Raw genomic sequence first — 18,839 nt, forward strand, 5'->3', positions numbered from 1 at the left:
TAATAATAGGAAATAAAGTTACATTTTTTTGACAGACAAGAGTCCTTGTGTGAATGCTTGCCTCTCAGCATTCACACAATAACAGCCTACAACCGCTTAATTAGCATCCTGATATAAAAGGTCAGTCGGAGCACAATGGACAAAGGCTGACCAAAGTCAATCACTGCATGTGTGTGTGTGTGTGTGTGCGCACCGAAAGCACAATCACCATGTTGTTTGCTCTACAAAGGACGCTACGCTACAAAGCATGCACAGAGCATGAAAACTAAAGCCTCTTCTCACCGATTTTTTTGTTTTGTCTTATTGGTGCACTGGTAATTGTTTATATTTACAGACTACGCAGATTTATAGGGCAGGATAGTTCTAATGTACTTTAACACAATAGCGCTGCCATAAATCTTGCCTTCTGCGACTTGGTGCGATGTTCATTTGAATGGAGTGGCAGATGCTGATTCATTCTTATTGGATGTTTTGGAGATGGCAGTTTGCGGCGCTGCCAAACAGTTAAATGAGCTTTTAAAAACAGACAAAACACTGATGGAATCCTCGGTGTAAAAAAACATATTGGTGTGTGTTTGGTCTCCGAAAGAGTCAATAAGGAAAGGGTGCGGGCTAAAGTGCAACATTGATCATGTTGGTGTTCGTTCGCAAGCACGTGTTGGAGGTTTGATAACAGCGGGACGCTAGCAAGCATCTTGCCAGCTGTCAATCAGCTGACTTTCAAAGCACGTTGAAAGTTACAACTGCATGATCAGGCTTCGGTCATTCAACGTCGTCTCACAAATTCCAGACGGCGTTGTCCAAGAGTCTCTAGCAAGCTTAACTAATCTCATGTTTCTAGAGATCAGCCATAAAAAAACAACACACGCCACGAATGTATGAGCCAGAATTAAGACTCCAATCCACTGATCCTCGCTATTCGAAACATTCCAGAAGGTCATTGCCGACAAGCAGTCACGGTCAAAGGTCAGCATGCATCTGAGGGAGTCTGAAATCCCGTGTGCGCATTCCACACCCACAGTCAACAATGTGATGTCGGGGACAAATTTTTCTCTCGAAATCAGATTTGAAAAGATTGTTTCCTATCTAATTGCATATCTTCCCGAAATGAAATCCAAGCACTTCTTGCATTTAAGGTTGGATTTAAACGACATGGATCATTGATGCGGAAGCACAGTGGACCAGTGGTTAGCATGGCTGCTGACTTCTTGTGTGGGCTTTTCTCGCGTGGGTTTTCTCTGGGTATTTCAGATTCCCCCCGACATGTTAAAGAAAACTCTAAACTGCCCGTACGTACGACCGTGAGTGTGAATCATTGTTTGTCTCCAGTTTATGTGCCCTGTGATTGACTGGCGACCAGTCCAGGGTGTACCCGGTCTCCCAGTTCAATATTAGGGAAAATTTGGATCTTGTAGGGATGTTTCTTATCTGACAATGGGAAAAAACGATCTATATTTTTCTTCCTTCTATTTTTGGAAGTTCCAAAATTTGGATCTTGTAGGGATGGGTCTTATCTGACAATGGGAAAAACATATCTATATTTTTCTTCCTTCTATTTTTGGAAGTTCCGAACTCCTGCCTGGAGGATTCGTGCCATTACATGGATGAGGCTAAACAAGTTACCTTTTCTCATATCACAACTAGTTGTCGTTGTTTGTTTTGTTTTGTTTTAGTACATTGACAGAGCCTCTGCTGGTTGCAGCCAAGTCGTGCGCTCAACTTATCAACGATCAATACCAAACGGTTATCACAATTCCTAACACTCAATTAATCAATTATAATACACATCCTTTTGTTAAGCTACATACTGAAGCTAACATTGTGTCTGGTTATTTCATCATTCCTTTACTTGCTTTCCTTTCTAGTGACTTGCAAAGCTCCTCCATCATATGGTTGATTATGCAATAGCCAATTAAAAAGGAATGTGTGTGTTTTATTTTTTTTTGACAATGGCATGGAAAAAATGCTTCAGCTGTTTTTATCTCTGACAGCACTCAAATAAATATGCCGTCATGCAGTTTGGCCGTATAATGTAGATGTAAAGCAGGCTTGGGCACGCTGGAAAAGAAATTACATGTAACGAACAACCAGGCAAGAAAAATCTCAGCAATAAATCAAATATTTCCGTTCCTTCAGTGTCCTGTAACTATACAAATGGACGATGTCAAAACTTGTTGCCAAGCTTAATCCCGCTGAGCCGATTCACAGCCCCTTATTGACATAAAAGCTGCTGTTTGTTTCGTTTTTATGCACCACCGATGATTAGCGTCCGTGACTGCAAATGTGCAGAAGCCACCTCGGCGATGCAACTTGCAAAATCTCCCTCCAAAAACACCCACGGGAATGTAAATGTAGCTTTACTGATGGGAAAAACAGAGTCATCCGTGTAACCGAAGCCAGCTATGACCTCAGAAAAGAGGAAGAAGACTAGAGAACCGAAGAAAAGAGGGAGGGGCCGAGGCGAGGAACACACCATGATGTCATCATCTGAACAATGATAAATGAATTGTGTGCGTGCATGGCTACTAGCGGCAGACTCTTTGGACTCGAACAGCCATGAACAAATAAGTGGTAAAAAGGACGTGAACACGGCACACGAGCACATGTACACGCAGTCAGATGAGAACCACGCACGCTGCTCTTAAACAATTTCACGATGAACATAACAGAAACAGATGGTCCACTGTAGTACCAGTGAAGGCATACAAAACAAATAAAAAGCTAAACTTTTCTCTCCACATAAGGAACTCACAAAAAAAAAAAAAAATCTGATTTATGGTTCATGTTATGCCTCCTGTCCATAAATGACACTCCGGTATTCGTTTTCCGACTATGACCACCACGTGTATTTAATCCACTTCGACATGGTAGCTCCGCGCAAGTAAAGCAAATCCTCATGCTCTTAGCTCATAATACGTATTTCTCTATGGCAGGGAAATCATCCAGGTTCACGCACATTATTCATTCATGTCGCCTGTGCCAGCAGGGGAGGGACGGAAAGGTCTGGGGGTATTGATTGATTCCATGTAGATAAAAAGAAAGACCTGTGGAAATGAATGCCGCTCCATCACAAATAAGAGCATCACTCATTCCCTTTGACGCCAAGAAACCATATTTGGACAACATGCCAGAACCTAAACTTTTGATTTATGATTATGAATAGGATTTTGCTTTTTTATTTTTGGATGTGCCGGGGTGCATTTTTACATTCGATTTAAGAAATTAATAAACCCACTGAAATGTCATGCGTTTTATTTTTAGTAGTTTTTTTTTTTTTGTTTTTTTTTTACGGCAGTCTGCTCATTATAAAAAAAAAAATTTATGCAGTACTAATGCATTCCGACAAGCCCCAATTTCACTTGCTATGGAAATTTCCAGGAAAATTTGAAACACATTGAAACGGTAACATAACCAAAATTTTGATCACAGTTGTCTTTCGCCATTGTTTCAAAACTATCATTGAAACGCTGCGTTCATATTTCATGTGTTTACAAATTCAACGATCTCAACCTTAACATAAGTGTCTTTTTTTTCCTCTATGACGGTAGATGTTTATTCTTCTCTTTCACCCTCAAACCTGGTCACCCCTCAGTCTTGGTTGAGTGCCGACCTGAGATCCCCCGTGCTATTTTTAGCCGACAGTCTACCTCGCCGTCTGTGTTTCGGTGGAAGTCTGAGACGTCCCCAACGGCACGCAGAGCTCATTTCCTTCTCTCCAAACATGGGCAAAAGAGGTCCCGTCTAAATCATTGCATGTCTGTCCTCTTTTTGTCCAGTGTGTTACTCACGTAATACCCCCTGCGAGTCATATCGTCTCGTGTCTGTGTCCAGCCCCGCGGCAAATGCATTCCTCTGTCTGGACTATCCAGAAATATGGTAGGAGAAATGCGAAGAGTGAGATTCGATGACAGAGGAATGGAGCAGACTCATTTGTGGCAAAATTTTGTTTATTTTCAACTCAAGTAAGTTACAGTCGAATCAACAAGAGCGTAAAATGGGGCAAGCGCGTTGTTATACAAGACGTTGATTTAGCCAACATCAAATTAAGCATGAGTGGCTTTTTCTTCAGCTGCCTAGGACTTTTCTGCAACACTTTTTGAATAATAAGGACCAGTATGGACAAGGGTGTAGAAAGAAACAGTAAGCGTAGATAAGTAGGCGGGGGACACCCTGAACCGGTTGCCAGCCAATCGCAGGGCACACAGAGACGAACGACCGTCTGCGCTCCCACTCACACCGAGGGACACTTTAGAGTGTTCAATCCGCCTGCCATGCATGTTTTTAGAATGTGGGAGGAAACCGAAGTACCCGGAGAAAACCCACGCAGGCACGGGGAGAACATGCAAACTTCACACATGAAGGCCGGAGCCGGGATCGAACCCACGGCCTCTGCATTATGAGGTCGACGCACCAACCACTGGATCACCGGGCTGCCCTCATTTATACAACAGTGTATCATGTAAATATTATAAAATAGACATCTAAATGGAGATGACACTCACCCGGCGTGGGCCTGAATGAATGAAGTGTCGTGTGAAATATTTTATGCAATTTTCCACAAAAGTGAAATCTTTCACCGTGAATTATAGCCACGTTAAAGGATGTGTCGTGGTGTAGCGATAAAGCACACGTATGGCAAACTGATGCGTGTGTCCGACTTAAAATCCATCTGTTTTGAAGTCTGTCATTTTCGATTCACCTCTTTCATCCCCTCGAATAACTGATGAAATGCGGCTGTCAAAGCTCAGCTGTCAACAGATGACAAAGTTTGTGTGAAAACTTCTCTGCCAAAGAGCTGACTCACATCCACGAGCGGCAGCCAGAGGAGAAGAGAACAATTTGAAGGGACGGACCGTGCAGGTAAAGTGGAGAGCGAGATAGCGAGAGCGAGAGAAAGAGTGACCACAAGTGAAGCATTTTGGGCCTTCTTAGCATTGAGTCAGGTGTACTGCAAACACTCAGCACTGTTCATGGAATCCTCCAAAGCCAACGAACGGGGCCTCTCTCATGAAAGCTGCTGAGATGAGTGGAAACATACCGCCGTGGACTCCCAAAGGACAGCTCAAAATGATGAAACATGTATCAGGTCAGGAAAAGGAGGCACAAAATACAACCTCCCTTTCATGTCTTGCCGCTCACTGAGAAACTTGATGTACATAGTACAGCATGTCCTGTTGTCTGATGTGAGGAAGCTTCACATGCTTTGGCCTAACTTCAAAAACGGACTGAAAAATCACTAACAATGCTACGTCCACCGTATCACAACAACACGCCATCATAAGAATCAGTTGGAAAAAAATTACAGAAGTTAAAAAAAAAAAAAAAAACGATGGTTCACTTTTCCATCAAAGCTTCCTTAACGGCACAAGTCAGACACACGCTGTGTATTTTACTAACATGAAAAGGTTACTTCATTTGCATTTGTATGAATAAAAACTGATTACGAATAATAACTATGTGATTTCATTTTAAGCACTGCATGCATGTCTCCGTGACACACACGGGCTGTGGTCCACCCATTGATTCAGAGTGACTGATATGCACAATATTTGACTGGGTGGAGTACATAACATCATCCCCTGGAGACGATTAACAGACCACAGAGGCTATTTGAGGAGAACGGTAATTTTTTTTTTTTTTTTTTTGGAGGGGCAGGGAATAGAAAATGGATGCAAGATTGCAAGGAAGAAGAGCATGTGTAGAGAGCCGAAAATGTATATGACTGCGCTGCGAGGGCTGAAGTACTGAAAGGGCCTTGCCTGGAATGCTTATTGGGGGAGGAAGACAGACTTTCTCAGCGAAATTCCGTGTTTAGTCGTGGACAAAGAAAACAAATAAGTAATTAATTGAGTGCCAAGGTTTGGCAGAGAGGAGAACAGTCCTCTTGATGCTGGGGCAGGCGGAAAAGGCGGCGGGGGGGGGGACGCAAAGGCAGAAGGAATGCACAGTTAGAATAGATGCAGTGTTTGAATGTGTGCAAACTTGCGGCCAATACGGATGCGACACATAATCTATACTTATTGATGTAAGTAGGTGAGAATTCTGAGGCTGGGCATGCCGTGTCGGATTGTTCAAACAGTGGCGCTTGTGTTTTAGCAATGAGTTAATCCTCAGTTGACGTGGAGGCCTGTGAATTCGTAAAAGTGGCGTCACAAAGACCAATTAGACAGCCGAAGCGTTTCTTTTTCTGAGTAATCTAATGCGAAAACAGCATATTTGGCCTTCACGATTGGGACTTTGTAGAGATAATTAAATAAGGCCGGCTAATGCAACAGGAAGAAGCACTTCTCGGCATGCGATTTTTAAGCCAAACATCCACATCATCAAATCGTCGTTGCTCTGCATGAAGCAGTCACATTGCTTTGTCGCTGATATAGGCCAATGTCCACCATCTCTTTGATACCCCATCAGCTAGGGTCACAAGGCAACTGCTTGAGTTTTGGTATTTCTGGCGCTGAAGTTGCCACAGTGGTTAAAAAGCTCCCTCGTGGCAGTACTCCTGGCACGGACGAGATCCAATTCTTCAAGACTCTGAATGTTGCTCTGCCATCTTGGTAGGAACACCTTTGCAACTTCACGTGGAAATTGTTGACGGTTCCTTTTGACTGGCAAAACAACGTGGTGGTCCCCGTCTCTTCGAAAGTGGCAAGAGAGTTTCTTTGCAACCACACATTCCTCAGCCTCCCTGGGAAAGTCGACCTGAGGGTCCTGGAAAGGAGGCAGTGTCCAACAGTCAAACCTGGGAATCAGGAGGTGCAATGAGGGGGTGGAAGCATTTCGGAGGGGCTATATTCATGAGTGAGTTCACCCCGGGGGAAACGAAGACCAACGGGCGATGGAAAGATGTAAATGGAAAAGCTGACAGCAGAGTGAATGGATGGTTGCCAAGGGGGCGAAGTAGAATGTGCTTATTGGGTCAAACTGTTTTGATGCTTTTATATGGAGGTCAGCTTGTGAGAAGGGGTGGGAATCAACGAGAAACCCACAAATCCAATATTTTGAGATGATATCGCAATCCGGCACGAATCATCAGAACATATTCAACAATCACAGGAAACATTAGTGATTGGGCATATGTTGCTTCAGAAACAAAAACCCGTACAGATACGAAAGCTTTGAAGTGAGCGGTTGACTCTTAACGCTGATTACTTTCGTTTTCAAAACAGTCTTGAATTGTCAACCCATCTCCCTGCGGATTGTGTTTGGCTTTAAAAGCCGCGCTGCAAAATACCTTGAAGGAACGGGGCGTGATGAAGAAGAGGAAATGGGGGATGAGTGAGGGAAAGGAAGGGGCGAATGGAGTGATAAATTCGCTATAATCGCCGGCTTCTGGGATTACACAGGCATTTCCGGGACATGTTGTCTCACACTGTACGAACACACGTGCATCCTCTGAAAATTGGATCATTAAAACATCTTATCTTTAACCATTTCCATATAAACAAGACCAATGTTTACATTTCTCCCTCAAACTAATCTTTCCTTCCTTGTCACTCCTCCACCTGTGCTCTCCTCCTCTCGTTCTTCATCAGCCTCACATTCTCTGAGGACCACCCAGCATTTCGTCTCACATGCGGTCCTTTTCTCCAGATATTTGACTTGAGTGTGCTTTCATTTTACGACCTTTGCCAACGTCTGCTGCTCTCGTTGAATTTGCCTTAACAAACAGCCTAATGTTCCCCACTCAGGTCGCCACAACAACAGAGACCCTCAAGCCCACCCTTTTCACTAACAGCAAGTTACGAGACGCCGGTCAAGTTTGATTTTGCTGCACGATGACAGTTGGGGTCTCGGGGTGGGGGGGGCTTTGTAACCATGGTGATTAGAGAACGAGCCTTTTAAAGCCACTTGGCAAACATTTTGAATGGTGATAGCAGACACATGGAAGTCAACCCCCACATTTTCTTTACAATTATGTTCTATGGAGCCCCACTTGTCTAAACAAGGCATTCTGATTACTATTGCGCTTGTGGAATTATATAATAATCTGCCGATTTTAGTCCATCTCGCTGAACAACTGCGAGGTCATTTTCAGTTGACAGAGCGTGACAAAATGTGTTGGATTTACTCAATTTTATTTTGTCAAGTGGTTGCACGAAATAATCTGGATACAGATACATTGTTTTAAGGAGAGTATACATCTACTTGAAAAATATATCACAGTCCAGATGGTTCAGAAAGACAACCACCAACGGTAGAATAACAATCTGATTAGTATTGCATTCGTGAACTATGAATTAAACAGAAAAATCCACACATTTTTATGCATCTTAGGGGGCTGCCATTTTGCCTTGAACTGCTACTTGCTGTCGACTGAAAATAACATCACAGTGACTTCAGGCTCAGGTAACAATGTTTTCTGGGATTTGTGATGTGACATTTGCACATCCCTCACATTTTTTTACAGATACGCTTCTAAAATAGCCTACACCCCACCCCCTTTTTAATAGCATTGCATGCCAAGTCAAATGCTATCGTTTTGTTTCTGCCTCTGAAAACTAAAAAAAAAAACAGGGGCCGCAAAAGAGCACCAGGCCATAGTTTGCCCTCCAGTTGTGTATGCAAATTGTGTATATATATATATATATATATATATATATATGCATTAGACGAGATTCTGTCTTTGGAGGACACTGCAGCGAGTACAGGTTCTGTGCAATAGCATATTGTTGGTCAGAGATGCCATAAAACGGTTTTAAAAAATAGTTTCATGCAAACATACGGTACGCTGAAAACCACTTGTATTTCCTGCCAGTTTGGGGAGAAACTGTACCATCAACATAAGACACAGACAGCAGTGGCCAGTTGGCAATGTTAGATAAGTCAAATCTACATGACAGGAAATCAAAATTGGGGGCATGAGACATTGAATCGCACTATAAAAGGGAAGTAATAAAATATGTTGTATATCACCGGTGGCGGCCTAAAAAGGCAACATTCTCATGAGCAGATAGTACAATGTTTAACATCATATTCATCCAACAACAACATCAATGAATAAGGATGGGAATAATCATCGACTGATTGTTAAGAATATGGATTCAGTCTGAATGTTGTCCAAAAAAGGAAACACGGGTTGAGCAAGACATACACTACGCGAGCCAATCCACCGTGCTGCCTTAAATATGCCGTATTTTGCCATTAAAAAAAAAAAAGCTTGGGTGTTGCACACACTGATTTTCACCATTTTGCACGCTACCTCTTCACTGGCAAATCTGTCACATCAGTTCACGTTTTGTTCGCCCACGCGGATATATGCAATCTACGCACAATAACTATGTCTGATTAGGGCCTGTCATTAGACCGCACACCTTCATCTCAAGAGCCCAGATGAGCGTAATTAGTGTTTCAGGCGGCGCAGAAAGCAGTTGTTTGGCAATTACTGCTTCCTCCGTTCTCTCACTTCAAATAAACTGACATGTATATAACAGCTATTGCAGCCATCACTCATTGTCATTCGTCTGCAACATGCCACCCACAGAGAGGCTCAAACAAACAGCTAGGTAGGCATACGTTGAATGTTTTGCACAAGGAACTTGTGTTGTGACAGTGGAGATGTAGGCCTTATTTGACACGCAATTTTGTAAGGATTTGTGGTACTTTTTGGGGGGGAGGGGACAAACTTAAGGCTCACAGCAACGGATTTGGAACTAGCATCATTAAGGTTTTCTAAATTCAAGCGTCTTCCACAAGCAATGCATCATTCAAGTTGGACCAGGGCCTGTGCAAGCATTGAAAAAACTCTGAGGAGTTTATTGCCGGGCAGCCTTATACGAGTGTCAACTATTACAAACAGCCCCAAGGGCAGCTTGTAGGAATGCAAAACATGTTCACGTGTTTCAAGTGCGAATCATTGAAAAAAAAAATTTTTTCCATACACAAATATTCAAGTCATTTATGAGACCATGGCCTGTTTTCTCACTGCATTGTGACCACCGTATTCTGAGCTCTGGGGAATCATATTTGAGAATGTTTGCGTCCAGGCAAAGATGAGGGGATCAGAAAGGCAGGATAAAGTTTTTGGGGTGTGTTGGGATTGACCATAAATGGAAAAAAATGGTGAGGTCACCTCATTCTGTCATTTATCACCCACAGTTACACAACAGCTGTACAGATTTCTACATGTCGGCCTTTGAAACAAAAAAAATTTTAATAACTCACCAGGTTTTGTGTCATGAATTTCACTCCTGACAGGTGGATTCATAAGGAACCAACACAAAACAGAAGTTTTTGTCATTTCTTCTCTACACTTGGTACCCCCTCAAGTGCGGAAATCACTTGTATGTGTGCAAGCTAAACCGTTGGTGTCACTGGGTTTTGCCTCCCTCGCAGGTGTGTGTTCATCTGACCCGTAACTTTACACCCATTCCCGCTTACTCATGCATGAAGATGTGGAAAATCTGGCACACAAACACCTCAGCTCAAAGAAATGCTCCAACATGAGGGCGCCACCACTGGAGACAGGAGGACAAAAGAGGTCAGAAACTTGTCAATTAAATGCATGCATGGGGGTCATCAACAAAAAAATTATTTATGAACGTGTGCATGATTAATGGATTTGACAGGGTTGTCCCGCATCATGGAGCACCGCACAGCTAGAATAACAACATACTGGCCAGTAGAGTAATCAAAACGCAGGCCTCATTTTACCTTATTATTTATCCCAAAACAATATCATGCAAATTTACATTGACCTTTTACATAAGTGTTAAGCGTAACGTGCACAACGGTACCCAAATTGCATGTCTATGATCACAAACACAAGGTAACGTATCAGTGCTAGCTCTTTTAAAATCGAGAGTCAGAACGTACCGGAATGCCCTCGCAAGTGGTCAAAAATAGACAGGTACACTTACAATCGCGTCAGGTTACAAATGCGTAATTGGCGCATTCATACCCATGCTGCTAAAAGCCACAACTCACGCGGAACGGGTTCACCAATGAACCAGCCAAGATAGCCATCGCTGACACCCACGTCACTCACCAGGTTAGGGCACCCTTTTAAAACCATACACACTGAAATTCACAAATTCAAAGATACTACACTACAATGGTGACCCCTAAATGTACCTCACATGCAGGTTATTTTGTTTAACCATTTTTCAATTTTTACCCGGTTGCTCGATTAGTGGGATATTCTTCAGACATTGATAGCTACTGCCCTGGATGGCAGCCAATACAGTAGAACCAAACAATTCTAAATTGGATCATAACTTTGAATTTTTATTCACACCAATATATAGCTAAACATTGTAAAAAGGAGCCACGCATTACTTACTCAGAGCACATGGCAATCATTGAAACAGGCTCGTTTTGTGAATGAAAAAAAAAAAAAGAAATCCTGCATTGACGCATTACTAAGATTCATAGAACGATTTCATGGGTTCTTCACGAGCTCAAGCGTCACCTCTCAACAAAGTTTTGTGGAAATCTCATGACTGCTTTCTAAATTATATTGCACGCTGAAAAAAAAACAGCAATCAAAACACAAAAGTTGGCACCGTAGTGATTGTTTTGATTACCCTGTCACTGCCTGCGACTGTAACTGGGGCATTGTGAAACACAAGTGCGCCGCGGGGCGTGTGTATTTGTATTGTCAAAAAGAAAGTGTGACAGTGATCACGTCACATTTGGCTCGATACAGCCTCCCCCCCACCCCCACCCATTTGTGATGAATACCAGGTCAAGCTAATCAGCTTAGCACTGACACAATGCTGCAAACATTTCTTTCAGCTGATTCACACATATGCATTTTTTTTTTTTTTTTTTTTTTTTAGGACTGGCTAATCTGGCGTTGACCTGAGTGGTTTACACTTGGCAGGAATATGTCTTTTTATTGGCGGGTCAGATGAAAATTAATACAATGTGCAAACCAAAGTGCTTTCCAAGGAATTCCAGAGACATGGAAAGTTAAAGACAAGGGACTGTTTCAATCCTGGGCACGAACCTTTCGCTGCTGTGCTCATACAACTGAAACATCTTGGCACGATACCCAAAGTAGAGAAACAGACTCAGAGGACCAGAAGATCTTTATCGAAGCAGCGGTAGCACTAAGTATATTGCTAACTGTTGACGAAAGCATTTGAGTATGTTGATACACAGCGATAAATGACAACAACAACAAAAAAAACATATGCTAAAGTTAGCTTACCATGTTGCTGACTCTCAGTTCTGAACATTTCAATTTAATACTCCGCAGTCTCCACTTTGCTGCAGTGGTCTATTTTTCTTGATGCCCTTAAATTATGCAGGTGTACCTAATCAAGTGTCAGGTGAGCATTTATGAGACTCAACTAGATTCATTGTCGACCGCAGCATTTGTCAGACCATCCCGTGCGATTGTCTGCAACCTGAGCACCTGACACCTGCGCATCCCCATGGTGACACATCAAAACAACACCCAGCTCTCATTCTGTCCCACGCTCTCATTCCGTTGTTTTTTTTTTCCTTTCACGTTAAACGCAGCATTCCCAGCACACACACACACAGCTTCTCCTCGCCTGCGTCCACTCTTTTTAATAACCATAAGTAGCCCAAATTACAAGTTGTCGCTCAGCCAAGAACTGCACAACACTCATGCGCTCGTGTCGGGGACGAGCATGGGCGACGGCCACCTCTTATTCATCTCCCTACTTCCTCCTCGTCGCTCCATGACGTTATGCAGACTCCAGCTGCATGAATGAAGCCTGCCCAGCTCAAATCTGAATGAGCTGGATTGGGAGTAGGAGGGGGTGTGGGGGGTGGGGGGGATTTCCCATCTATTCTCGGTTTCCCAGTTTCCTTTCTTCAATGCATTTGGGATCCTCTTTACCAAATTCCACGCCCATCATCATGTCGGATCGTCAATCCCGTGCAGCAATTGTATTTGAACTTCCACCCAGTCTCTCTTTGGATTGTTTGAATTGCAATCTGATGCCTGTCAAACAATCCCATGTACACAATCATCACCAATATGCCCAGAGTCGTCCCAGCTGACATGTCATGAGTCATCTGTCACAGCAGACACAAGGGCATACTGTATTTAATTGTGCATGGGAGTATATTGCAGACATGATCACAGCCAGACATACGACCATTAATGAGCCTCGAGGTGCACATGAGTATTACCTTATATACTACCAACAATGAAAGCTCTATTGCCAAATTCAGATTTTTTTTTTTGAGGGGGGGAATTACACTTCTCCATTTGCGCGCACTCAAGAGTTCAATTCCCACAAGAAGTCAGCATATTTTGAGACCTCGGTATAAACTGTTTTTCTTTGGCTTTTAAGTCTCTTTTTGCAGCACGTACTCCAAAAGATGCAAGTGCCTTATTACACGCAAATAAACAGCAGAAGTCACATTAAGTAGGCCGACTCCACTTACAGTGGTGATCTTCTTTTCGTGCATTTACAGGACGTGTATTTGCAATGGATATAGAGCATTTGTTTCCAAATGCAAACAAGAGCGTCCCAGAGTGGATTCTGTTCATTGGATCTTTCGCAGCACTTCCAGCGTTCTGACCTCTGTGCGATCAATGTACAGTTGTCTTTTCTTGTTTTCCTTGAGCCAAACGCAGTAGTGTACTTTCATGCAGGTCACGATGGGAGAACTATTCACTGCATGTGGTCGTTGGCGTACAAAGTTTGAGAGCCACCGCTTTTGTTGATCTGATGCAGGTGCTCTTCTTAAAGTCACGGTTAGGTTTTACATTTAATCACAAAACAAACTAAATACAGTGCTGTACAGTGAACATCGCTTGTTTTCAGCATCAACTAGATTACTAATATTAAAGCAAGGGATCATCTTGTGGTGGCGGTGGTGTGCCTGCTTCATGAAAGTGTGCCTTCATGAAACATAGAACCAGTAGAAACCTGATCATGATAGAAAAGAACACAAGCCTCACGTTACCTTTGAGCAGGGGAAACTTTGGTATTACATTTTTGGGGCAGTGACAGTGAGTCATGTCGTGGCTGCGCTTTGCGTGCGTAATGGACCAACATCACCTCCTTTCGTATCCTCTCAAGGGGGAGGTGAGAAGCTCTGGTCTATTTCTAAGTGTCGCACTATGAGTATAAGACAATGGCTTGGTAAAAATAGCCCACGTTGCGTGCACTGTCTTGCAGAGCAACACTTTGCTCATTGGATTAATGGAATAAAGCCTCCGATTGCGCAACAGCTGTTCGTTCAGTTACATGAAACTTGGTGCATTTATACACAGAACGGGATTGTTACGGACTTCACGGAACAGAAATTAATTGTTACCAGTTGGTGGAGGAGCGATGGTTGAGGATATCCTCCTTGGCCGTGAGCAGTGACAGGCTGTAGGTATCAAGGTTCACCGTTTGCATGCTCATGGTGCTTTTAAGTGTCCAGACTTCTTCCCGCAGGCTCGTCTCTTCACTGGTCCCCGACTTGTGCTCGGGGTGCGACTATTTGCTGGGGTGAGCCACAGCGGGGGAAAAAAAAAGAACTACGGCGGTATTCGGTGGAAAATAAGACAAAAAAAAGAAGACGAAAACAGTCCACCAAAAGGGTTAGACGCAGGTTGCACGCAAACTGGGCTCAAGTTTCAAAGTGGAACGATCCGTCGTGCGAGCGCTGCGCACTCCCTGCGTGGATGAGACCGTAGTGTGCACACTGAGCTTTGTGCAGAGAGGGGGCAGCGGAATAAGTTTTCAGCACACACTCACACACACACACACACACACACACACACAAAAAAAAGCCCCACCTCCCGTTGAGTAAGTGGAAAGCGGAATGACTTCACTGGCTGGGTAGCACCATGCACACTCGCAGCCAACCTGAACCTGAGCACCGTGTCAGCATGCATTCTCGATTGAAATGGTACAAATTTGCAACAAAAGCTAAATAGGAAATAACGGACTACCTGATAAATAAAACAATTAACGGTACAAAAAAATTAAACGGGCACTCACCGATACCATTGTTTTGCAAGTAGCCTACTTACTTTCAGTCCTTGAGGATGAGTACTTAATAACGCTTTTAATGTCTTGCGATTTTGTATGTGTTTTATGTTTGACTTCCGATCTTTTTAATGTGCATACAGAAGCGTATTGCTGCCACGCCAGGAAAAAAAAAGTTGAATATCACTTTATAACGTGCTAAATGTTCACATTCTATCGTAATAAATTTCACGTCGAGACTTGAAAAAAATCCACCTAAAAATGTGAAACATTTCACATTAAAACATGAAAAATGTCACATAACGTGATAAGTTATCAAGTTAAAACGTGATGAATGGGACTTCTGACGACACAAAACAAAGCAATTCCTTTCGTTCAAGTCATTAGCTTGTGTCTTATAAATCAAACTTGCTACAGTACGTAACATCACTGCTCTTCTGTAATACTGAAGCTAACTATAATAATGATAATAATAATAATGGGGCAAAGTGTGAAAAAATATATAATTTTAAAAAGACACGAGCCGACATTAGTCTCCGCTAGTGATCTAAACTAAAAAGGAATGTCTTTTCACTTCGAATGAGGAAGTCAAACTCTTAAATGTGAAACTTATCATGTTCTCATAACATTTTTAAACTTGACAGTTAAGCACTGAGCATTGCAAGAATAGAAAGCTAATGAGTGGATTTTTTTTTCTTGTCCTGTATGGGGTTTTACCACATTCTATTCTTTTTTTTTTCATTAATAGTTTACATTTCGCAAAAAAAAATAATTAGTGAGTACCAAGTTTCAAGTCAAGTTAAGAATCAATCAATCAAATCAAATGTTTTTCTTTTCTCAGCATTTTAAGTGATGCCTTGTTAAATCAAGTTGTCTAAAAATTCTGCCACATGAAATAATAATGTGGTTTAAGAGGCGGATGGTGGCAATGTGAGGTCTTTGAACTGCCAATCTTTTCCTGGCTTTTTTTTTTTTACCCCAAACCACCACAGCAACTCCACACACGTGCCCAAATGAAGCCATTTACTGCAAAAGAAGGAGCAATTTCATGGGAACCGAGTATGAAGGAGCCTTTTGTGGCATAACACAAAGCGCAAAGGGAGGTTGTATGGCTGTCTGATTGTGACGCATGCATAGGAAAACTGCGTGCACAATCTCACACAAACATTGCCATGAATTGATGCTCAGACATCTTGAGCACAAAGACTGAACTCTGGACAAAGTAAAGCAAACACACAACCATACACACTACTGTCGGAACTCTGAATGGGCCTGTACGTGCGCCTTGTGGATTATGAAGTAGCCTCATGACCTCTGTAACTTTCTTGAGATCATTCTTGTACAATCTGGGACAAAAGTCAGGGATTCAAATGACAGTTTTGATTTTATAGCCATGTGATAACAGGCTATAACAGTTTGCTAAAATTCATACAATTGGCAATGACCACATCATCTCACATCTCACTATGGTGCTGTGTCAATCAAAACTGACCATTCTTATTTTTGTATAGGCTCAATTTTGGACACAAATCTTGGTTTGGGCCTTATTCATTTTTGCAGATGTGCCTAATTTTGAGTTAGGTTAATGAACGTTTTCGTAATCATCACCTTCAGTCAAGAAAAGGATTGTCCTACGGAAAATGTCAAATAAGTCTGGAGCGCGTCACCACTGTGTTGCATGTGGGCAGAGATTTAATCATGTTTTTTTCTTTCATCCACTGTACTATCGAGTGTTTTTCAAACAGCGAAAAAAAAACATACATAGAAGTAGAGTAATGCTATTAAAATAACAAACCAAAGCTTGAAGACTTTGGCCAATGTATTTTTGGGGAGGACAGCAGAAATGCTGGCGGGTACTGATTTTCGATTGAGTGCAAGACTCCCTGCGTGAGTTTGCAACTTTAGACAGCTGGTGTCACGTGACTTATTTCATCAAAAAAATATGTGAACATCAAGCATCAGAATAATTGATTGTATTTTTTAAAGGACGACAGTGGGTGGCACAGCTATGGGTGGGCCCACAAACAAAGAAGGGGCGGGGTGGACTCAAAGTGCCCTTTTCACGGCACAAAAATGCTTCCATCAAGTTGAGACCCAAGCGCATGATAGCATTTAAAAGGAAGAAAAGTAGCTACTTTGATTCGCCATGATTGAAGTCAGCTGGGACAACTCCCAAAACGGCGCAGCCCTCCCTTTCGCAAAGCCACCAGCCTTTGCTCATCTCCTAAATGACCAACAAAATAGAGCCCTTAGGACTATGTTTATCCATTCATCCACTTTTTACACAGCTTGTCCTCATTAGGGCCACAAATGAGAAAGAGCCTTTCTCAGGTTTGGGAGAAAAGCCACTCAAGCATGAAGAGAACATGCAAACTCCACACAGGAAGGATTTAGAGTGTTGTATTCATACATGCAATAAAAATTAAACTACTATGTTACATACAGTAAATTTATTCACTTCCTCTCAGCTGTGTGGTGCTTGAACACATGAAACAAATAATGTGGCACATCCACATGCACTGTGCTGTTCTGGATCAAGCTTGCAGGGCCAGGGGGGGTGTTGGAGTTTTGGGGGCTTCCGTGACAACCTCATGCTGCTATTATTCTTACAACTTCCTGTTATTAAAGGCGCTCCTGCCCCTCCAAGGCTCTTCGTCCATATCTGGACATGTGAACTCCGGCACTGTTGGACTCCACTTGAGAGGACTCTGGCATTTCCTCTGCAAGGGTGCGGCAGTGATTGACCATTAGGTCAAAATATGGGAATGTGCTGGGATGTCCAGTGGGGCTTTGTACACGTGTGCTTGTGCGTGTGTGTGTGTGTATATTGAAACAGCCATTTTCCTCGAAATGTGTCCTTCACTAATTGCCACAAGCTCTTCATCCAGCCCCCTGCCTTCCTAAGAGTCTAGACTAACAGCCTGTGCTTGACAGCTTGTCGAGAGCTCCGCTAGCTCGCAAAATCCTCTCCTAGCCTCTTAGAGTTCACTTAATTCACTGCACATTCACCAATAAGTCTCTTAGATCATTCAATGACTTGTCTCAAGCGGATATATGCTACGATAGTTTAGGACTGGAGGCTTTGTAACTTCAAAATGACAAATCCGACTCCCAAGCGCTCAGTGAACCAGTTGGCGGGTTGGTGCAAATAAAGTTTTCTTAAAGCATCTTGAGTGCTGCATGGCAGGTGATTTTAACCCGAGGGGGAGCTGAAAAGGTCAATGATGTGTTGAAGCCTTTTTTTTTTGTTGTCATGAGTCATCACAAATAATATGGTCTCCATCAGCTTGCACCCAATGATCACTGCTCTCATCTTGGCTAAGTGGGAGGTGGTTAGTATAAATGTAACCTTCCCTTTGTGGCGTTACGGATTTGTAAATGACTGCTTTTGAAGCCTGAACATCTAGCTCTTTGTTATCCATGTTACTCTTTTCACACATTTATCATCAGCAACAATAAAATATGCAAGATGCTTGGATGTAGCATTGCTCTAGCTTTATTTGGACTCAATGCGGTGCCTGTCTTTATTACAGTATGATTATTCCTTTTTGTCATCTTTAACAAAAACTCCCAATTCACCAAATTAAGGTATAATAGCTCTTTGTTACAGCTGCAGCTGTTGTGAAAGCACTCTATAAATCAGGATGTATTGTATTGTAATCTTGAATAATGTATGGTATCACAGTTTATCCTGTTACATAGTATGGTATGATGACTTATGAAAAATCTACTGCATAAATAAACCGAATACACTGAGTCACAATGTGTGTGCATGTCTATGTGTGTGTGTGTGTCTGTGTGTTTGAGTGACGGAGGGGTCGGCACGTGTGAATGTGTGTGCGTTCGCAGCAGGCCTCCAGATGAGGTGAGTGTTCAGCTATGTGCCTTGACAACAACCTTGAGATATCTTCCCCTCGGGCCATGAGTTTGTGT

General features: G+C 42.6%; 1 protein-coding gene across 6 annotated transcripts in view; it reads right to left on the reverse strand.

Moving 5' to 3' along the window:
• Nucleotides 1–14,640, reverse strand: part of LOC109530718 (drebrin-like protein A) — a 26,665-nt gene extending 12,025 nt beyond the window's left edge. For all 6 annotated transcript variants that reach the window (XM_019894630.1, XM_019894629.1, XM_019894627.1 and 3 more), the window contains exon 1: nucleotides 14,245–14,640. In XM_019894630.1, the coding sequence (XP_019750189.1) occupies nucleotides 14,245–14,336 (92 nt within the window). In that variant the 5' untranslated portion in view covers nucleotides 14,337–14,640. The remainder of the gene's footprint in view (nucleotides 1–14,244) is intronic.
• Nucleotides 14,641–18,839: the final 4,199 nt, after the last annotated feature.

This window comes from Hippocampus comes, unplaced genomic scaffold (genome assembly GCF_001891065.2).
Source record: "Hippocampus comes isolate QL1 unplaced genomic scaffold, H_comes_QL1_v1.1 scaffold195, whole genome shotgun sequence".
Taxonomy (NCBI): Eukaryota; Metazoa; Chordata; class Actinopteri; order Syngnathiformes; family Syngnathidae; genus Hippocampus; species Hippocampus comes.